The following is a 23,742-nucleotide window of genomic DNA, read 5'->3' on the forward strand; positions in this document are numbered from 1 at the left end:
TTAAAGTTGGGGGCTTTAGGCCCGGCAGCCTTTGTGCTCATTAAAGTTGGAATTTTGCTCTCCACCCAGCACGTTTTACTCGCACCCTGCAGCCATGCCCAAAATGACCCTGCGCTAGTTAACTTGCGCAAGTGTAAATTAATGCGCAAGTTAACTAACGTTGTGCTACTTAAGTAACGCATGTGTAAATCGTTGCGTGAGTTAACTCACGCAGGTGTTACACCCCGCGTGAGTTAACTCACGTAGGTTCATATCTGCAAAAATTCATATCAGGAATTGAAAATCATATCTGATATTGCTTTTTACTTTTGTCAGCAATTGAAAAATCAATACCCCTGCTTTTGTTAGCTTTTGTTAGTTTGTAGAATTAATGGGCTTCACGTGTATGAATTGATGGCTTGTTTCTATAATTTTTATCAATTTATTTTGGCTTTATCTTTGTATGAATTTAATGCTCAAATGAAAGAAGAAATACGTGAGTTAATTGATGGCCAAATGACTTAATCTTCATAGTTAACAAACACATGATGCTAGAAAATGAAAGCAGAAAATGAGAGAAGAAACAACAAAGAAATTGAACATTGCGTGAGTTAACTTGCGCGGCGTGAGTTAACTTGCGCAGCGTGAGTTAACATGCGTAAGGGCAATTTTGGCATGGTTGCAGGGTGCGAGCAAAATGTGTCGGGTGGAGAGCAAAATTCTTAAAGTTGGGGGCTTTAGGCCCGACAGCCTTTGTGCTCAAACTACGTTGGGGGCTTTAAGCCCGGCAGCTTTATGCTCACATGTTGAAGAGCCTAATTACGCTCATTTATGTTGTTGATTGGTACCACATGAATTTGCATATCAAGAAGTTTCACGATGGTTTAAGTTATTAAGTTGTTAAGTTGATAAGAGTTGCATTGTCAAGATGAGTCATGTTGTCGAGTCAAGTGTTAAGTTGAACATGATATTTAATGATGATGATATTTGGTGATGGTATTTGATTATGAAATGATAAATGTTTGACATGTTAATAATGTTTTATGTTGTTAAATGCATTTTAATGAATTGTATGCTTAATTTATTGACTTTGAAATCTCACCCCTTCTGTTGTAATGTTGCCCTTACGTTGGTAACGCGCAGGTAACCAGGACTAGCTGTGGTTCGTGTCTAGGTGCTCTGATACGTAACAGGATGGGGACTTCCTTTTACTTCTATTCCTTACGTGTCTTTTATGAACCTTTTTGAATAAATAATGAACTAAGACTCATGAAATTTTGATGAGGCCTGCGTGCCAAGACTTTAGTATGCTGAACTATTTTCCGCTGCATGATTTTAGATTTTGAAGTTGAATTTGAAAGATAATTATTATTATCCATTTTATGATCTAAAAGAAGTATGTGACATTCCGTTTGTGATTAAAATACTCTGATTTATGATGAAATTTTTAAGTTGGGAAAAACGGGGTGTTACATTCACCAACATCGACTTTATCATATAATTCAACAACATCATACTATTTCTCACAATTCAAGTCAGGAGAAAATACACCACACTATGATAAACATCATATTCAACACCTAGCAATCACTCACATATCTTCATATTATCATATCAAACTATCTACAAAAGATTTGCCAAGTATTTGGTCTTAAAGATTATTTTCGACAAAGTTGGTGAACTTTACAATGGAAAATGTGTGTATGTTATATAGACGTGTTCAGAAAATGTGTATTTTTTTTCTTTAGTTTTTATCAAATTATTATATTACTTATTACAGTACTATTAATTATTTTTATTATAAATTATGAAAAGAAGTTACCAACAAAATCACCATCACTTAACATATATGCATTCACCGACAATATCACAATCAATCAACATATATGTATTCACCAACTATATCACAATCAATCAACATATATGTATTCACCAACAATATCACAATTCAATCAACATATATGTATTCACCAACATCGACTTTATCATATAATTCAACAACATCATATTATTTCTCACAATTCAAGTGAGGAGAAAATACACCACACTAGGATAAACATCATATTCAACACCTAGCAATCATTCATATTTCTTCATATAATTATATCAAACTATCCACAAAAGATTTGCCAAGTATTTGGTGTTAAAGATTATTTTCGACAAAGTTCATTTTACAACTTTTAAAATAATTGAGACAATGAACCAAAACCAAGTACATAAACTCTAGGGCCTCGACTATGTATACACTTAGATCGCATATGAGTGTAGTTGAATATACATGTGCGTTTTACCGGCCGACTACGACAGAATCATCAAAATCACAAAGTTACGACAAGTTTGTATCATTTTACCATTTTCCAAGTTATCCGACAAAACAAAGCAAACACATTTGGAACCTCAACTAAGTATATACACAAATCATATATGAGTGCAGCAGTGTACACATCAACGTCTCATAGGCCAACTCACTTAAATTTCAAAGTTTTGCAAAGTTTGTATCGTTTCTCCCATATTGTAAAAACCAATTCATTTTCAAAACAAATTCAGCAACAGTGTCAAAATGGTTTCCTGGGTGACAACACTTGGTTTTATTTCAAAATTATTTTCTGGAGGACAAGTCATATTGTTGGATATTCATCTATGAGAAGGTTTATGCCCTCAGACTTAAATCCAAAATGATTTATCAACAAGTCCTTAACTCAAACGGCGGAATTCACGGATCCTCTAACGTAATTAACATCATTAGTTTCATATATACGGTCATACTACAGACCAACACTAACTCCTACTTTTGCCATGACTTAAATTAGAGATAGAGGAAAAAAGAAGGAAGAGATGAGAGTGTATTGTTTTTTATGGTGAACTTTACAATGGAAAATGTGTGTAGGTTACATAGACGAGTTCAGAAAATGTGTATTTTTTTTCTTTAGTTTTTATCAAATTATTATATTACTTATTACAGTACTAGTAATTATTTTTACTTGTATTATAAATTATGAAAAGAAGTTACCAACAAAATCACCATCACTTAACATATATGCATTCGCCGACAATATTACAATCAATTAACATATATGTATTCACTAACAAATCACAATCAATCAACATATATGTATTCATCAACCATATCACAATCAATCAACATATATGTATTTACCAACATCGACTTTATCATATAATTCAACAACATCATATTATTTCTCACAATTCAAGTGATGAGAAAATACACCACACTATGATAAACATCATATTCAACATCTAGCAATCATTCACATATCTTCATATTATCATATCAAACTATCTACAAAAGATTTGCCAAGTATTTGGTCTTAAAGATTATTTTCGACAAAGTTGGTTACCTTTACAATGGAAATGTGTGTATGTTATATAGACGTGTTCAGAAAATGTGTATTTTTTTCCTTTAGTTTTTATCAAATTATTATATTACTTATTACAGTACTAATAATTATTTTTACTTGTATTATAAATTATGAAAGAAGTTACCAACAAAATCACCATCACTTAACATATATGCATTCACCAACAATATTACAATCAATTAACATATAGGTATTCACCAACAAATCAAAATCAATCAACATATATGTATTCACCAACATCGACTTTATCATATAATTCAACAACATCATACTATTTCTCACAATTCAAGTGAGGAGAAAATACACCACACTATGATAAACATCATATTCAACACCTAGCAATCATTCACATATCTTCATATTATCATATCAAACTATCTACAAAAGATTTGCCAAGCATTTGGTTTTAAAGATTATTTTCGACAAAGTTGGTGAACTTTACAATGGAAAATGTGTGTAGGTTATATAGACGTGTTAAGAAAATGTGTATTTTATTTCTTTAGTTTTTATCAAATTATTATATTACTTATTACATTACTAGTAATTATTTTTACTTGTATGATAAATTATGAAAAGAAGTAACCAACAAAATCACCATCACTTAACATATATGCATTCACCGACAATATCACAATCAACAATCAATTAACATATATGTATTCACCAACAATATCACAATCAATTATTATATATGTATTCACGAACAATATCACAATCAATCAACATCTATGTATTCACCAACCATATCACAATTCAATCAACATATATGTATTCACCAACATCAACTTTATCATATAATTCAACAACTTCATACTATTTCTCACAATTAAAGTGAGGAGAAAATACACCACACTATGATAAATACCATATTCAACACCTTGCAATCATTGACATATCTTCATATAATCATATCAAACTATCCACAAAAGATTTGCCAAGTATTTGGTCTTAAAGATTATTTTCGGCAAAGTTCATTTTACAACTTTTAAAATAATTGAGACAATGAACCAAAACCAAGTAAAGAAACTCTAGAGCCTCTACTATGTATACATTTAGATCACATATGAGTGTAGTTGAATATACATGTGCGTTTCACCAGCCGACTACGACAAAATCATCAAAATCATAAAGTAACGACAATTTCGTATCATTTTACCATTTTCCAAGTTATCCGGCAAAACAAATCAAACACATTTGGGAACTTCAACTAAGTATATACACAAATCATATATGAGTGTAGTAGTGTACACATCAACGTCTCATTGGCCAACTCACTTAAATTTCAAAATTTTGCAAAGTTCGTATCCTTTCTCCCATATTGCAAAAACCAATTCATTTTCAAATATACAAATATTTATTTGACATTTGAGAAACAAAAATATTGGTTTTATTCTTAAGAATCTCAAATATTATTAAGAACATTTTAATTTTATCTCAATTTTTTATAAACATTTTAATAACTATTACTGATTTTTTTTTAAAGAGTAACTATTATTACTGACTTATTAAATATTGGTTTTAGTCTTTCACAATTTAAAAAAAATTACCAGTTTTGATCACTACTTTTTCTATAACCAAGATCCTTCAACAGAATCACTTGTTCAAAAAGATTGGAACAATAACCGAGTATAAACTCTTAAAAAACAGAAAAGATTCCTTCAAAAAAAATAGAAAAGAGAAAATCAAATAAATAAAATCAAACACTATAAATTTCATAAGATGGTAACATTAAGTAGTAGAGAAGAAACGATACACGTTGAAAATGTAAACAAGAACATAAAAAAAAGTGCATGATGATAAAAATGTAAAATAAAAATAAAAATTACAAGACAACTACAAGGTCGACGGCAATTGAGGATAATTGAGGAGGTGTATTTGGATCTTCCAAACAGACCCCCATTACTTTAAAACTTCATCTTCTTCCATTGTTCAGCGTCACCACCATAACAGTAATGACCTGGATGTTGATTTACTCCTTCACGTTAGCTTGAGTACATTAGTAATTAAATCTTCAAAATTGAAGTTAGCTTGAGTTTCTTCAACATATTCGATAAAATGGTGAGTAAAATAAGTACCGAATTTCGATCTACTACTAATAAGCCCTCCAACAGCATTCTCAGAAGATTGACAAGAGCTTACCAACACACCAGAAGGCTCCTTACCCATTTCAGCTCCCTCAACAAATTCTGATTGCTGACGTTTGTTCTTAAATGTTGCAGACTGATGACTATTGCCCATAACTTCAGTCGAACCTTCAAGTAACCCAGTAGAATGGCAGCTCCCTCATCATAACAAATTGACATCCTTCAAGAACATGCTTCGCAAGTTCTCTAAAGTCATAATCTGCATAACACAAGTAACAGATAGCCACCAAACACATCAGAGATTGTATAAGGAGAAAAAGAGTGAATACAATTAAACAGAAAACATATTACCAAAAATACAATAATCAAGGTTCAAACATATGGCTTCTACGTAGCCAGTGTCATTATCGTATTATGGCCTACTCTTTACCCTCGATCCATGTCCAGCAAAATAGAAAAACAAGGTATCCCCCGCTTTAAGGCTCTTGAACAAATTCAACAGCAGTGTCAAAAGGGTTTCGTGGGTGGCAATACTTGGTTTTATTTCAAAATTATTTTCTGAAGGACAAGCCATCGTCGGATATTCATCTATGAGAAGGGTTATGTCCTCAAACTTAAACCCAAAATGATTTATCAACAAGTCCTTGACTCGAACGGCGGAATTCACGGGTCCTCTAACGTAATTAACATCATTAGTTTCATGTACACGGTCATACTTCAAACCAACACTAACTCCTATTTTTTCCATGACTTAAATTGGAGATAGAGGAAGAAAGAAGGAAGAGATGAGAGTGTATTGTTTTTTATGGTGAACTTTACAATGGAAAATGTGTGTAGGTTATATACGTGTTAAGAAAATGTGTATTTTATTTCTTTAGTTTTTATCAAATTATTATATTACTTATTACATTACTAGTAATTATTTTTACTTGTATGATAAATTATGAAAAGAAGTTACCAACAAAATCACCATCACTTAACATATATGCATTCACCGACAATATCACAATAAATCAACATATATGTATATACTACAATATCACAATAAACCAACATATATATATTCACCAACAATATCACTATCAATCAACATATATGTATTCACCAACAATATCACAATCAATCAACATATATGTATTCACCAACATCGACTTTATCATATAATTGAACAACATCATATTATTTCTCACAATTCAAGTGAGGAGAAAATACACCACACTATGATAAACATCATATTCAACACCTAGAAATCATTCACATATCTTCATATTATCATATCAAACTATCTACAAAAGATTTGCCAGATATTTGGTCTTAAAGATTATTTTTGACAAAGTTGGTGAACTTTACAATGGAAATGTGTGTATGTTATATAGACGTGTTCAGAAAATATGTATTTTTTTTCTTTAGTTTTTATCAAATTATTATATTACTTATTACAGTACTAGTAATTATTTTTACTTGTATTATAAATTATGAAAGAAGTTACCAACAAAATCACCATCACTTAACATATATGCATTCACCGACAATATTACAATCAATTAACATATATGTATTCACCAACAAATCAAAATCAATCAACATATATGTATTCACCAACAATATCACAATCAATCAACATATATGTATTCACCAACATCGACTTTATCATATAATTCAACAACATCATACTATTTCTCACAATTCAAGTGAGGAGAAAACACACCACACTATGATAAACATCATATTCAACACCTAGCAATCATTCACATATCTTCATATTATCATATCAAACTATCTACAAAAGATTTGCCAAGTATTTGGTCTTAAAGAATATTTTCGACAAAGTTGGTGAACTTTACAATGGAAAATGTGTGTGTGTTATATAGAGGTGTTCATAAAATGTGTATTTTTTTTCTTTAGTTTTTATCAAATTATTATATTACTTATTACAGTACTATTAATTATTTTTACTTGTATTATAAATTATGAAAAGAAGTTACCAACAAAATCATCATCACTTAACATATATGCATTCACCGACAATATCACAATCAATTAACATATATGTATTCACCTACAATATCACAATCAATCAACATATATGTATTCACCAACCATATCACAATCAATCAACATATATGTATTCACCAACAATATCACAATTCAATCAACATATATGTATTCACCAACATCGACTTTATCATATAATTCAACAACATCATTCTATTTCTCACAATTTAAGTGAGGAGAAAATACACCACACTATGATAAACATCATATTCAACACCTTGCAATCATTCACATATCTTTATATAATCATATCAAACTATCCACAAAAGATTTGCCAAGTATTTGGTCTTAAAGATTATTTTCGACAAAGTTCATTTTACAACTTTTAAAATAATTGAGACAATGAACCAAAACCAAGTAAATAAGCTCTAGGGCCTAGACTATGTATTCATCTATGAGAAGGGTTATGTCCTTAAACTTAAACCCAAAATGATTTATCAACAAGTCCTTGACTCGAACAGCGGTCATATTTCCTTGACTCTAACGTAATTAACATCATTAGTTTCATGTACATGGTCATATTTCAGACCATTATTAACTCCTACTTTTTTTATAAGCGAAGTGATTTATTAATATATCTATACTATATATTTATACTATATATAAAGAAAACTACCCCTTTCAGTACACTTTTGGGTTGGAATTTTCTTTCCAAAAATACCCTTAATTTTAAATACAAATAGCCAATTATAAAATAACACGTGGATTAATAATCAATGTCACTAATCGTCACCGTTAACATTCTTTTACCACCGTTAACAACGGATCAAACTCACAAAAAGTTTAAAAATTATATTTGCATTCTTTATGTCTCTTCTCATGAATTCAAATCGATCCAGAATTCATCATAGTACCCTCTGATCACATCTCATCACCTCTAAAAAATTAGACAGTTCCAAGGCTCACGAACTTGATTAGTACTTCTGAAGCACCATTGAATGAAATATATTTAAGGTCCACTTCATGAATTGAATATCTTTCTATTTTATCCTTCGAGCAATTTATTTTCCGCCAACATTACAATTCAAGCTTTGTTTTTACTTTTTTTTGTTAGAAGAATGAATGAATCAGAATATGAGAAAATCAAAGTTGAACAATAATCACTTATGAAAAAAAAAAATCCAAAGTTTATGTTTTTTCCTGCTTTATTTCTCACGAGTCTATGATTTTTTTAATTTTGTTTTAAACAAAAATAATAGCCGATGAGGATTGGACTATAAATCCTCTAAAAAAAATTATTAACAAACGTGAGCAAAAAATATTGTTAAATATTGGACTTTAAATCCTCTAAAAAAAGATTAGTAACAAACATGAGCAAAAAATAATGTTAAAGATTAGACTTGAAATCCTCTAATAAAAGATCAGTAACAAACGTGAGCAAAAAAAAAAAAAGATTAGTAACAAACTAAGCAAAAAATAATGTTAAAAATTGGACTTTAAATCCTCTGATAAAAATATTATGATTCAAAATCTTTTAGAAAAAGATTTGTTAGCACTATATTAAATGGACTATAAATCCTTTAAAAAAAGATTAGTAACAAACGTGAGAAAAAAATATTGTTAAAGATTTTACTTTAAATCCTCTAAAAAAATATTACTAACAAACATGAGCAAAATATAATGTTAAATATTAGACTTTAAATCCTCTAATAAAAGTTTAGTAACAAACGTGAGCAAAAAAAAAAAGATTAGTAACAAACATGAGAAAAAAATAATGTTAAAAATTGGACTTTAAATCCTCTGATAAAAATATTAGTAATAAACATGAGCAAAATATTATGATTCAAAATCTTTTAGAAAAAGATTTGTTATCACTATATTCAAAATATTAATAAGTAGGGTTCTCATAGTTCATAGTTCGTTCCCGCGTTGTTTAGTTTTTCTCAACCTCTCTCCGCCCTCTGCATCAGAATTCATAATTAACCTGTAAGTTTTTTTTCCTTTCATGTTACAACTAATCAAAGTTGATTAATTTTATGGATTATTTGACTTTGGTGGTTTATAAGTGATTATGATTCAAATTATTTACGATTAATTTTAAGAATTATTTGACTTTGCTGGTTTATAATTGTTTATACAAACTATGATAGTGTGCTTTTTTTTATCTGTTGATTAATTTTATGGATTATTTGACTTTGGTGGTTTATAAGTGATTATGATTCAAATTATTTACGATTAATTTTAAGAATTATTTGACTTTGCTGGTTTATAATTGTTTATACAAACTATGATAGTGTGCTTTTTTTTATCTATAAGCACATCTTTGGGTTGGACTTTTCTTTCCAAAAATACCCTTAATTTTAAATACACATAGCCAATTATAAAATAATACGTGGATTAGTAATCCATGTCGCTAATCGTCACCGTTAACCCTCCTTTACCTCTGTTAACCAAAGATCAAACTCAAAAAAACTAGCATAAAACAACAACTCATGTTACTTTTTTATCAGCCGCTTTTATGTTGTACATCTGTGTTGTTCCCATCAATACAACCGACAAAGATTGTCAAGTATTTTCATATCTCTTCCACAAAAAACAGTATTCCATATTATTTTATCTATATCTATACTATATATAAAGAAAACTACCCCTTTCAGCATACTTTTGGGTTGGACTTTTCTTTCCAAAAATACCATTAATTTTAAATACAAATAGCCAAATTATAAAATAACACGTGGATTAGTAATCCATGTCACTAATCGTCCCCGTTAACCCTCTCTTACCACCGTTAACCACAGATCAAACTCACAAAAAGTTTAAAAATTATATTTGCATTCTTTATGTCTCTTCTCATGAATTCAAATCGATCCAGAATTCATCATAGTAATTATTGGTATTTGTTTGCAATCCAAAATTGATCATATTAATTGTGTGAAATTTATGTTTTTCCAGCTTTATTTGCAGGGTTAGTGGATTACTATTGTTAGAAGAATGAATGAATAGGAATCTGAGAAAATCAAAGGTGAATAATAATCACTTATGCAAAAATAATAATCCGAAGTTTATGCTTTTCCTGCTTTATTTGTCACGAGTCTATGAGTTTTTTTTAAAACAAAAATAATAGTCGAAAAAAATTCAAACTAAACAAAATTTGAAAGGAAAAAAAAAATCGAAAATCCTATTTTCTTTTTGGAAAACTAAGCCCTCACTCTCACCGAAGATTGAAGAATTCAGGTCACTCTCATTCTTTGATCATTTTGAATGCGGACTGGAAATAACACAGGCGGGATAGCCGGATGTTGTTGCAAAAACAGAAACCAATTGAGCAAAAAATAATGTTAAAGATTGGACTTTAAATCCTCTAAAAAAAGATTAGTAACAAACGTGTGCAAAAAATAATGTTAAAGGTTGAACTTTAAATCCTCTAAAAAAAAGATTAGTAACAAATGTGAGCAAAAAATAATGTTAAAGATTGAACTTTAAATCCTCTAAAAAAAGATTAGTAACAAACATGAGCAAAAAATAATGTTAAAGATTGGACTTTAAATCCTCTAAAAAAAAGATTAGTAACAAATGTGAGCAAAAAATAATGTTAAAGATTAAACTTTAATCCTCTAAAAAAAATATTAGTAACAAACGTGAGCAAAAAATAATGTCAAAGATTGGACTTTAAATCCTCTAAAAAAAGATTAGTAACAAACGTGAGCAAAAAATAATGTTAAAGATTGGACTTTAAATCTTCTGAAAAAAGATTAGTAACAAACGTGAGCAAAAAATAATGTTAAAAATTGGACTTTAAATCCTCTAAAAAAAGATTATGACTCAAAATATTTTAGAAAAAGATTTGTTAGCACTATATTAAATATTAATAAGTAGGGTTCTCACAGTTAATAGTTTATTCCTGCTTTGTTTAGTTTTTCTCAACCTCTCTCAGCCAGCCCTCTGCATCAAAATTCAGAATTAACTTTTTTTATTTTTCTTTTATGTTACAACTAATCAAAGTCGATTAATTTTATGGATTATATTTGACTTTGCTGATTTATAAGTGAATATGATTTAAATTGTTTACGATTAATTTTAAGGATTATTTGACTTTGCTGGTTTATAATTGCTTATACAAACTCTGATAGCATTTTTTTTTTATATAAAGAGAACCGTGGTTATTTTTTAAATTATTAAATAAAGGGAAAATAGAAGGAGAAGATGAAGACTTTACGAAAAATGTAGTTTTTAAAGATATTCTTTTATCGCAATCATAACAATATTTCTTTTACATAACATGTCATTTATACATTTATGTTATGATGTTACTAATTACTATTAGAATAAACAACAAATGATCATTATTTTATCTTAATATTATATACAGGCAAACTAAAATATGTTGAGTTCAAAAATAATTTTGTTATACGCCTTGACAATATTTTGTTTATAAATCAATATATCAATAATTTCCATTAGTATTTAAAAATTTAAAAGTTTTAATCTAAATTATACAAACAAATATAATAAAATAATCACATGCGTTAACGCAGTAGAAAGAGCGGACAATCGTGCCTGTCTTTCCGCTAGTGAATATAAGGATACTCAAACCCACTACAATTATTCAAATCGAATTGAAAACTAGAGAATCCACCAATTAGAAAAAAACAAGGCTCTTATGGATTTGTCTTTCCTTTCAAATTAATTAATGTTTGATGATCCTAGATTGAATCAATCGGCGATGGAATCCGTATCGAATCAAAAGTATGAAATTAGGTGGCATCAATATTCTAAGAGCTTCAAGCATTGTTTAGGATGATTACTAAGACTTTTGTGTTGGACCTTTACGGATTATTAATTGGTCACATCAATTATTTTGGCATGTACCTTAATGGTGTAAATTACTCCCTCTAATATGAGCCTATGAATTTTCTAAAAGTGGAGCTTTACCACCGTTAATAAAAAATAAAAACACAAAAATAATATATTTTATTAACCTTTACTAATATTAGTCGGCCCCAATTTTACAATTAAATATAAAAACAGAAAATAAAAAATTAATAGACAAATAAAAAAATGAACCCACGTATATTCCTTACAAAACATTTGAACAAGTAGGTGAGGACAAAAATGGGCCAATGACAAAGCCAGCCTCTTGTCATTTTAGCATAGCAAATGTCAATACCAACATTTTCTATTCATATATAAATATACATACAAGACTATGGAAGCTAAGCACATCATAATAGATATTGAAATTAGATCAATTGAGAAGCAGAAATTAAGATGGAATTTAATTGCAAGGAGTTCAAGGTGGGAAAGTGTGAAGGAGAAAAAATAGTGGATGGAGAAACAATTCCATTGGTACTACAACCTCGTGAGGCAAACAAAAGTGATTTGGAGTCTTTGCTCTTAGGTTTGAATAAGAACAAAGAATGGTTTGAGGAAATGATTATAAAGAACAGTGCTGTTCTTCTAAGAGGTTTTGATGTCAACAAGGCTGAGGACTTTAATGATATTGTTGAAACATTTGGATGGGAAGATATTAGGTATGTTGGACCAGCACCTCGTACACATATTTACAAAATGGTATGGACTGCTAATGAAGGCCCTCTCTCAGAGTTCATTTACTATCACCATGAAATGGTTTTGGTAAGTGGTTATTATTATTAGTATAGTATAGTATTATCATATCATATCATCATCAAAGTCATAACTCCTTCTCTGTCCTATAAAATATTTGTCAAATCCTAAACAAATTAAAAGAGTATAAGTGAAATTGAGATGATATTATTTTTACTAAATCATCTTTATTCAATAATGAATTAATAATGTGGAACTAGGCCGGTCATTGTGCAACTAATGATCAAAGAATCACTTCAGATAAATCTTTCCAAAATGATTTTCTTTAGTATTCTTACAAACTCTCGCTTCAATTCATAAATTTTTGTGTGACCAATAAAAACCAAAGATACGTAGGTATGTGTTGTGATGTATTAAGTGTGAGTTAAAGTCTCACGTTGTAGATGGAAGAGTCGAGGTTGAAAAATACTATCTCCGTCCCACAATAGATGACCTAATTGACAATGTATAATATTGACTTAACATACTTTGACCGTATTTTTCTACTAATATACAAAGATAAACATTATCATGTAAGATGTTGTTGGATTCGTCTTGATAAGTATTTTTAAAATATTAAATTTTCATAATTTTTTCTAATAGAGAATTAAAGATATTAAAGATAAAAAATATGCATTGATATATGTGTCAGAGTCAACTGTGTCAAGTAATATGGGACGGAGGGAGTATATAACTTCTAAGGAAGAGGATCTATAAATCTAATACTTTAAAGTTTTAGATAAATATATACTCCAAACCTAAGTTCAACTCATTTATATTGCTGCTTTTAGACCAAAAGACATTCTTTCATGGTCACAAATATATGAATAGTGTATGGTCATACACATAAAAATGTTTTTTCTCAAAATATTAAATAATTATATTATCAATTTCATTTTTATTATTAAGAAAAAAAACTTTGATGTGTGTGTTCAAACACAATTTATTTATTGTTGTGCCCATGGTAGAATTTCTCCTTAGATCAATATGATAAATCCAATCTCATGATGCTCTCCATCATGGGCCAACATCACATGTATGAGCTCACTATAAATTTGATTTAAATATGCAATTTGAAGTCAATAAATTAAACAATAATGTTTGACAAGATTCTCTGTATATACTTCTTTTAATGATAATTAATTGATTAATATATTGAGATTATGTCATGTCTTTAATTGATTAATATATTCAGATTATGTCATGTCTTGTGTACATTTGGACAGACACTATTACGGTAGAAAGTCATGATGTGATCTTATTAACAAAATATATATTTTTTAAAAGTAAATATGTGAATTAATCTGTTGTCAATATAAGATATTTTTTTTAATTCGTATTCAGCTTCTTAATTACATAATCATGCTACTTGAATAACTTTCCAAATAAAATGAAAATATATTTGAATTCTATAAAAGAAATGACAAATAGTTAAAATTGGACCAATTAATAATTAACATGTTTTCCTTTATAGATAGATTAATTATTATGGGTTCGAACCTCGGTCATCACAAAAAAAAAAGATTAATTATTATTTTGCCTTCGTTTTTTTTTTTACAAAAATGGGGGACTTCAATAACCAGATTAAGGAATATCCAAAGAAGGTGATTCTGTTCTGTGAGATACCTCCCCCTGAAGGAGGAGAGACCCCTTTTGTTCCAAGCTTCAGAGTGACAGAAAGGATGATTGAGGAGTTCCCAGAAGAGGTGAAAGAGATGGAAGAGAAGGGGTTGAAGTATTCATTTTCAGCTCCTAGTAATAGTGATAGAACCTCCATGAGAGGTAGAGGGTGGGAGGATGCTTTTGGAACCTCAGATCCCAAGGAAGCTGAGAAAAGGTATTTTAATTTCCCTTCAAATAAACTAATATTTACTTAAGTTTGATGTTATTAGTATATTGCACCGACTAAAGGAAGTGCGTCTGATGTCCGACACATATCATATTACATTCAATCACTTATATTTTTCTTAAATTATTAACGGTGTTAACTTGTTAGTGTTTGAATGGTGTCTGTGTTTATGTCTGGTGTCCGACGCATGTCATATTACAGAGCAAAAGGTCTGGGAATGGATGTAGAGTGGCTTCCAAATGGTGGGCTAAAGACAATACTTGGACCAAGAAATTTAACAAAAGTATTTGAAGGAAGAAAAGGGAGAAGAATGTGGTTTAACACAATTGTAGGCATGCATGGAAAGGAGATTAGCTCAGCCACAATGGCAGATGGAACAGAGATTCCAGAAAATGTAGTGAAAAGGTGTGGAGAGATCATTGAAGAAGAGAGCATACAATTCAAGTGGGAGAAAGGAGATGTTCTTTTCTTAGATAATTATGCTTTGCTTCATGGTAGAAGGCCTTCCCTTCCTCCAAGAAGAGTCCTGGTTGCTACAACCAAGTAATTTCATATTATTTGTTGTATTGCCCTTGATATAAATAAGTGTGACATTCTTCACCCACCAATATATATGTTATGTATGATCACTTTTATACACTTGATCGAATAAAATTGTTCTCCATAGAACCTACTTACATTTTGAAGGTCCCGCCGTACTTATAAGATATATGTATACTTCAAATTTTATTTATGTTATGAGATATCTATTTTAACATATTAGTAATTTCATAAGTTGATATATTCTTTATCTTAGGTTGTTATGCTGTTCAAATTTATCTACATTTTTTGATCCGAAATCGAGTTAAGTCGACGGTCGGAGTTAAAGTAATGTGAGGACGACGACTCCTCGTTGTGTCAGTGGATACCTACAAGCATTTTAACAATCAAAATTAGTTCATGATCACATGCGAGAGGTATTTGTGATCAGAGGTGTGTGTATATTTTCATGGGGTTATGAAATTTTTGCATAGGGTAAGATTTGATTTTATGTTGATGAGATATTATGATATTATTCTGTTGCGAGTTTTGAAAAATTAAGTATGCATGTTTCGGATTAATTAAAGATGTAGCATCTAAACTATTTGAATAGTTGTATTCTTTGCATAATTTATCGCATTATGGGTCTAAGGTGTTATAATATTGGTCGTGGTCCGCGAGATAAATGGATGATCATGTCGGATATGGATTTACTCATTGCACATAGATACAAGCATGTGATGGTTCTACTGTCCATCAATAAAGGGCAATTAGAAACTTTTTTCCCTCTACGCGGTGCACCTTTGCATAGACAACGAACGATTTGTCTGACACATGTGAATGACAATCATTTTATGATGGTATATTTGAAGGATGGTTGTTCAATTCCTCTTACTTTGATGCTATGGAGACAACACTGTCAAAAAGAAGCAAAAAAATGGGATGAAAGATATGTCGGTAGGATGATTAATTACCTATAATGAACTAAGTCGGTCGGCGGGTTATTGAAAGTTGACTCAATCTTTTGATTACGTAGTAGGGTATGTTTGTTTAAGTAGTGATGTCATTAGTTTTTGTACAACATCCGTTAAGTTTAGATCACATACTCTGCACAAGTATGCTATTAGAAAGGCTGGGAAGTTTGGAATCAAGTTTTATGTTCAATTTTTTCAAAATCTATTTTTTAGTGATTTTATTCGATTCACAAATTGCATTGCATAATTTAAACCGAGTCATTCAAACTCTTGGATGTTTGGCTCATGAAAATTGATTTGATATCTATTCAAATTATTTTGAATCGATTCAAACCTTGCATTGCATATTTTGAATCAATTCATTCAAACTCTCGGGTGTTTGGCTCATGAAAATTGATTTTGAATTTATTCAAATTATTTTGAATCAACTCAAATCCTTTTTGTAAGTTGTGATTCGATTCAAAATTGTGTCTGTATAGATTTGAATTTATTCAATATTCATATGGAATTCTTTGAATCAATTCAAAGTTTCTTTGAATCTATTCAATCTTCATGTCAACCTAAATTTCAAAATTCACACTATTGAATATATTCAAACTTTCTTGAATCGATTCAAACGTTATTTTTCTGTTTTATTTTGGGCTCAACTTGCTCCTATCTCAGTTGCATGTATATACTTGTATCTTATCCTTCTCTCACACATAGAATCAACTTGCAAAAACACTATAAAGTCTTTTCACTCTCTCTCACTATAAACTTCTTCAGATTAAACACTTTTTCTAACATCATTTTTATGATTTGAGATCTAGATTATTAGGGTGCTATAGGATTTTGTAAGTTTGATTTCTTTCACGGATTTAAAGCAAAAGGAGATACCTTTCACCTCTGAAGGTAATTGTGGGGGGCTGTTTCTCAAATAATCAAGGTTCAACGAGATTGAAGCGGAGGCATATCAAAGAAGATTTCTTGGTGGAGATTAACTTGTTGATAATCTTCCTTCGTATATCAAAGTAGCGTATTTCTTGTGTTAAAGTTAGGTTTGGTTTGACTTAGTTATTGGTTTTGTTGATTATTTTGTGTGTTGATAATTGATTACTATATTCAATTCAAGTGTGAATCTCTTGTTCAAATTGAATTGTTCTTTACACATTGCATTGTTTTTCACCATTTGTATCTTGTACGCAATTTCGAATACTCATTCGTTTTTCAAAAGAATTTCAAATTCGAAAAGAATTCAAAAGGAATAAGTTATTCACCCCCTCTAGCTTATCGTTGTAATCGATATTGTCTAACAATTATGAGGTAATAGGAGATGATGATTTGTACATTGTTAAAAATCTTGACCCAAAAGAGAAAGTTGTTGCTAACAAAAAGGTTCGAGATGGAGTCATGATTGAAAAGGAAGAAAGCCTTAAACTTGATGATTGTAACGTAGATCTTAGGATGGATTAGTTGAAATGTATATTACTAACAACTATATTATGATTTTTTTAATATAATTATAAACTTATTGTCTTTTATGTTATTTTATATAATAAAAATTTGTTGAATTTCCAAAAGAGGAGTGTTATTTGAACAACCAATTTGATGACAACTTATTTGACAACTCTATTTTACAACCAAAAATAGTCTATTTTACATAAAATCATTTCAAACAAGTTGTTGAACTCTAAGACACTTAAAATTATATAATACAAAAGAATTGTGTTATTTGAACAACCATTTGAGTGACAACTTATGGGACAATCATGATTTACAAAGAAAATAAAATATTGGCACATAAACCAAATTAATAAAGAGAAAAAGTAAAAATATAATGTGAGTATGAAAGAGGAAATTATCACAAAAGTCGTTAAAAAAATGGTGTACAAATATCATTTCTCAATCCAAAATTAAAAGTCATTAAAAAAAATGGGTTAAATATGTTTTTAGTCCTTACATTTTGCGCCAATTTGAAGAATAGTCCTTACAAAATTAGTCTGTGTTAATTCTCTAACGGAATGCTGATGTGGCAGTTAGTGAGTCCCAACTATTTTAAGCTTAAATATGTTTTTGGTCTTTACATTTTGTGTGACTTTAAAAAATAGTCTTTGCATTTTAATAAATGTTTTTAAAATCCTTAAGGCTTTGTTTGGATGCAAAAAGGAAAGAAAGTAAAAGGAAAGAATGTTTAAGGAATGAAAGTGAGTGGAAAGAGAGTAGAAAGTAAGATGATTATTTGGTTGTTTGGTATGAGTGATAGTGAAAAGAAAGTGTAAGGAAAGAAAGATGAGAATGTTTGTAAAAAGATAAAAATAGCCAAAAAAAAAATTATAATAAAAGTGGGACCAAAATGATGGAGTTGGAAATAAAAAATATGGGTGTTTATGTCTTTTCATTGTAAAACACCCTTTCATCCCACTTTCTTCACAAAATGGAGGGGATTGTTTTTGCACGTGGGGCCCACCAAAAAGTAACTTTCTTTCCCTGCTGACATTTTAATCCAAACTATGGAAAGAAGCACTATCAGCCATCTTTCCATCCTCATACAATCTTTCCTTAATGTTTCTTTGATACCAAACAGCCCCTAAAATAATAAGGATCGTTCTTCAAAAAGACGCAAAATATAAAGACTAAAAACATATTTAACCCTTAAAAAAAATGGTACAGATGTCATTTCTCAATCCAAAATTAAAATTACAAAATGAAATGAGTCCACTTGTAATGGAACCAATATATATTACTACCTCCGTCCCAATTTAATTGACACAATTTTGTTTTTCACACATATTAAGAAAAATGTATAAATAAAGGGGAAAGTAGAATATATTGTATTGGGAATGATAAAAGTAGTACTATTGTATTGGGAATGATGAAAATTGTATTGAAAATTGAAATGAGTCAGTTATTTTGGGACACTTTTTTTTAGAAAATGAGTCAGTTATTCCGGGACGGAGGGAGTAAAAGTTACTTTAACCTTGAAGTGGAAGAAAAAGTGGATCTAAGAGCCAAGTTGTCGGCAGCCATCCAAGAGTGTACTAGTTAGTAGTGAGTCACTGACTAGTGAGAGGCAGCTTTACAAACTAACAAACACATTTAGTTACAGTTGTTATGGCCACTGTCTTTCCCTCACTACTCCCTTTGCTTTTTCTTGCGAGAGTTTGTGGTCTTTCAGTAGCATTTCTTGTTCTCTTCTGGGCTCTTGCTTTCAAATCTAGCTTCCTCAATACTCCTAATTCTCTTCCTCAACAGGATCTCATCTATGCAGTACATACATAACCTCTATTTTCTTCATTCCCTTTTTATTTAATTACATCAAAGAATGCATAAGCTTTATTTTAATTTTAATTTAATTGCAGGTTCTCCATCCTGTGCTCATGGTCATTGGATTTATCCTTTTAAGTGGAGAAGGTAGTACTCTAGTTTTAGCAACCCAAAAATATTATGTATTGGGATTAGGATATTTTACATAATGAAATCAAGTCATTATTGGTCAATTTGTATTTAGTTTAATTGTTTTAATGAATGAATGTTTGTGCAGCAATTTTGGTGCATAGATGGTTGCCTGGGTCAAGGGGGTTGAAGAAATCGGTGCATTTATGTCTTCAAGGGGTGGCTTTAGCTTCTGGGATATTTGGGATTTGGACAAAATTCCAAGTAAATGATGGGATTGTGGCTAATTTCTACAGCCTTCATTCATGGATGGGTTTGATTTGTGTATCACTCTTTGGAGCTCAGGTGGGTATTCTCTATCATTTCTTTACATTTTTTAATCAGACTCTCTAAATTAATTTTTACTTAGGTAATAGTATTTTTTTTGTTATATTTAAATCAAATATATCATTTATTTTGAAAAAATAATCCAGTTATATCTTGACACCTATTCATCAGGAAATAAAATTTTAATAGATATTGATTGATTTGAGGTTGAAGATTAGACTCTTTTTGTATCAGTTTTGAGTTTTTAGCTTATGAATGATTTTTGGAGTGTTTTCTATTTGAATAACGTTACTGTGTAATATGCATTAAATACGTGACGGACAATGAATGATTGATGACGACCTGCTGTCCAATTTAGCTTGTTAGTACAATCAAAACAATTAGAGAATTCTGACCCAAAGAAGGAAAATACAAAACGCAACAGAAGCATTTAACTTTATTTTTTTTTTTGACAAAACAGAAGCATTTAACTTGTTGTACAAATTTAGGACCTACTTTCATGTTCTTTTTAATTCAAGAGTTTAACGATGGTTGATTGATAATCGAAAATAATTTTACACACATGATCATCAAAACATTTAAAATTGTCACATTAATATTTTTAATTTATGTGATAATTCTAAATGGTTTAATTGATTGTGTATGTAAAGTTGTTTTATACTGTCAACTCATCACCATTAAACTTTTAATTTAAACTATTACTTTTATTCCTCTACTTTTTATTTGAGCGATTTTGACTCATATTTTCTCTTGTGATAATAGTCATCCTTTCAATTTAAATTTAAAATTTACACTAAGAATATAAGATGATATCAATTATTGACTTACATCCAAGTCAACTATCATATAATCTAAAATTGAAAACCAGGAAAAACTGCCAAAAAGTTTGACAACAAGAGGGTCAAAAATAGCTCAAACAAAAATTTTTTCCATGTGAGTGAGAGCAAAAATGCAATTAAGTATTTTCAAATGTATTCCTCTTAATTAATAAATTTGCATAGTATAGGCGCTTCTAGTGTACATTTGCAAATTAAATTGCATTGATACACTTGGTTGTAAATCAATAAATTAACAATCACTTTTATGAAATAAAGAACTATTTATCGACTTTTGTATTTTAGGAAATATCATTTCATAAGAAAAACATTATTTTATTGTTTATAAGAATCACACTAAGTTTTATATGCTCTATCATAAAATTGCTGTTAAAAAAAATGTTCTATCATAAAAAGTAATCAATTCACTGCTATGAGTAATAAAAATTCCGAAAAATTAAAATTTATTTCGCTAACACTTTTGTTAAATGATATTTAGTTATTGTAATTAAAATGATAGGAAATAAATTTAAAAAGAAACTTATTTAGCCTTTTTTACAAGATATTTAGCTATTAATTTAAAAATCGGTTATACCGATGCATATCGAATTTTTGAATGTACCGTAGAAAACAACAAATGCATTTAGTGTATACATAATTTTTTGGGGACGTACATAGTGTATAGATATTTTATGTATGGTTTAGTTTCACTTTTCTTACAAAAACTCATAACAAAGTTCAAATATTGCATTGCAGTGGCTATTAGGCTTCTTGAACTTTTGGCACCGAGGAGAAATGCGAACAGTGAGGATAAGGATCTTACCTTGGCATGTATTTCTTGGCCTATACACTTATGCATTGGCAGTAGCAACGGCTGAAACTGGATTATTAGAGAAGTTGACATTCTTGCAAACACAGAGAAATGTATCCAAACACAGCACTGAGTCCATGGTTGTAAATTCTTTAGGCTTAGGTCTTGCTCTCCTCAGTGGCTTTGTTATTTTGGCTGCTGTTTCGCCTAAGTATCAAATTCTTCAAAGCAAACTTTTGTACTCAGATTCTAGGTGTTTGTCATCTTAATAAAACACATTTCACTTTCTTATGCTAGAGTCATAACACGTAAATGTTGTTAGAATTTAGATATCTTGGTCACACAAGCCAATTAAGATGGCGTCATAACACAAGACAACTATTCTCTCAAATGGTCATTCCTCCGAGCATCAGAATCTGAAATGGAAATGAGACTAGGAGGAGGATCATCATGTCAAAGATGAAACTTCTCAGATCGAGAGAATCTCAACCGCATAACAGTGCAAATGAATATTTGTTCTAGCAATACGGTTGAAAGCGTACATAGAACCAAGGTATTTTTATAAAGCCAAGGAGAGTACCAAAATAAGGAATTACCATTCCTTATCCTGTAACTAAAACTATCTCTAAGAATGTCTTTTGCTTTTGATATGGAATTCAAAACCTGTGAGACATAAGTTTTAGGAGATTGCAATAAAGAATTTCCATTCAGATATTTGGTAGACAACATGCTAACCCACGATTTATTGGAACCATGTTGGATATCCCAGACCAACTTACCAAGCATAGCAATATTAACCTCTCTAGACAAACAAACACCAAGACCATCTTTCTTTTTCAGATTCAATAACTCTGTTCAAACCCACCAAATATATACCTTTATTAGTTCCACCTTTCCAAATTAAGCTTCTAGTGAGTTGATCAATAATATTATGGCATATACTAACATGCAGAAAACTCACTTGCATATTGATCAGTTAGTATGAATATAGTTCAACATTGATAAAGTCAGAGCAACTCTATTAAGTTCACTGAGAAGCTTATTTTTCCATGATGCTAATCTAGAGTAAAGCTTATCCACCACAAAAATGAATCATTCTCTACTTATTCTCCCTTTGAGCATGGGAAACCCGATATATTGTCAGAAGAATTAGTGCTGCTATCATTTTTCTGGTCACCCCCCTTAGTGAACAAGGCTCTAGACTTCACACAATTCATTTTTAAGCCCGAAGCCAAACTAGACTTGTCAAAAATATTTGTCATAATAAGTTTGCCTTGCGTGCAAGTTAAGTTCGAAAAGAGGAAGACATCGTCTGCAAAAAAAAAGAAAGAAAGAAACTTGGACCATTTTTTGACACATGTATTGGTTTCTAATTATCTGCTTGAACAACTTCAGAGATAGATATGGAAAGTTTTTCCATGCAAATCACAAAGCGTATAGAGAAAGCGGGTTGCGTTACCTTTGAACTCGGTGGGGCAAAAGAAGGGGAGCATCTTTCCGTTCTAAAACAAGAATACATAGAGGAAGTCACACAATATATAATAAGCTTGATTATTGTTAATTTCATTTTGCACATAAGTGTAAAATTTGAGGAGGTATTTACTCATTAGAGGTTGACATAGGTTGGGGTGGGTCGGTTTTAGCCAAACCCGATATCTGATCCGATCAAATCTAATTGGTTTGGGTGTTGGGTAAAAGACCTGCATTTTTATATCAAACTTGAACCGAACCAACCCGATAATGATCGGGTTTTGATTCGGGTTGGGTCAACGGGTCACTAAAACCTTACTTCTTAAAAAAAATCCAAATAAAATGACATTCTATTTCATAAAAATTCTAATATTCAAATTAAATTTCAATATTTAAAATTCTAACATTTGAATTTATTTAAAACACTTTAAGATTAAGGTATAAATGTCTTAAACTATACAATAAAAAATTAAAAATTTACAATTTTGCTGAACAAGTTTGGTTCACAAGTTTGTAATCTTAATCCCCCGAACCAAACTACTACGGGTTTGAATAGGTTGGTT

General features: G+C 30.2%; 2 protein-coding genes across 2 annotated transcripts; both read left to right on the forward strand.

The window, feature by feature from the left end:
- Window positions 1-12,653: 12,653 nt before the first annotated feature.
- Window positions 12,654-15,650, forward strand: LOC146922239 (clavaminate synthase-like protein At3g21360). Its single transcript, XM_085715271.1, has 3 exons — window positions 12,654-13,072; window positions 14,626-14,879; window positions 15,093-15,650. The coding sequence occupies exons 1-3, from the start codon at window positions 12,707-12,709 to the stop codon at window positions 15,436-15,438; spliced, it is 966 nt and encodes a 321-aa protein (XP_085571397.1). The 5' UTR covers window positions 12,654-12,706; the 3' UTR covers window positions 15,439-15,650.
- A 3,674-nt stretch (window positions 15,651-19,324) lies between these two features.
- On the forward strand, window positions 19,325-22,000 carry LOC146922240 (putative transmembrane ascorbate ferrireductase 4). Its single transcript, XM_085715274.1, has 4 exons — window positions 19,325-19,630; window positions 19,723-19,774; window positions 19,905-20,101; window positions 21,655-22,000. The coding sequence occupies exons 1-4, from the start codon at window positions 19,475-19,477 to the stop codon at window positions 21,976-21,978; spliced, it is 729 nt and encodes a 242-aa protein (XP_085571400.1). The 5' UTR covers window positions 19,325-19,474; the 3' UTR covers window positions 21,979-22,000.
- Window positions 22,001-23,742: the final 1,742 nt, after the last annotated feature.

This window comes from Medicago sativa, chromosome 5, assembly GCF_051527215.1.
Source record: "Medicago sativa cultivar Bolivia chromosome 5, Bolivia_mono, whole genome shotgun sequence".
Taxonomy (NCBI): domain Eukaryota; kingdom Viridiplantae; phylum Streptophyta; class Magnoliopsida; order Fabales; family Fabaceae; genus Medicago; species Medicago sativa.

What these genes read in the sequence shown, in the direction of transcription:
- LOC146922239 (XM_085715271.1), top strand. Translation starts at nt 12,707, where the DNA reads ATGGAATTTAATTGCAAGGAGTTCAAGGTGGGAAAGTGTGAAGGAGAA. An exon ending in ATCACCATGAAATGGTTTTG is followed by an intron (nt 13,073 to 14,625) that starts GTAAGTGGTTAT and finishes TTCAATAACCAG; the next exon opens with ATTAAGGAATATCCAAAGAA. An exon ending in CCCAAGGAAGCTGAGAAAAG is followed by an intron (nt 14,880 to 15,092) that starts GTATTTTAATTT and finishes GTCATATTACAG; the next exon opens with AGCAAAAGGTCTGGGAATGG.
- LOC146922240 (XM_085715274.1), top strand. Translation starts at nt 19,475, where the DNA reads ATGGCCACTGTCTTTCCCTCACTACTCCCTTTGCTTTTTCTTGCGAGA. An exon ending in AACAGGATCTCATCTATGCA is followed by an intron (nt 19,631 to 19,722) that starts GTACATACATAA and finishes ATTTAATTGCAG; the next exon opens with GTTCTCCATCCTGTGCTCAT. An exon ending in TATCCTTTTAAGTGGAGAAG is followed by an intron (nt 19,775 to 19,904) that starts GTAGTACTCTAG and finishes ATGTTTGTGCAG; the next exon opens with CAATTTTGGTGCATAGATGG.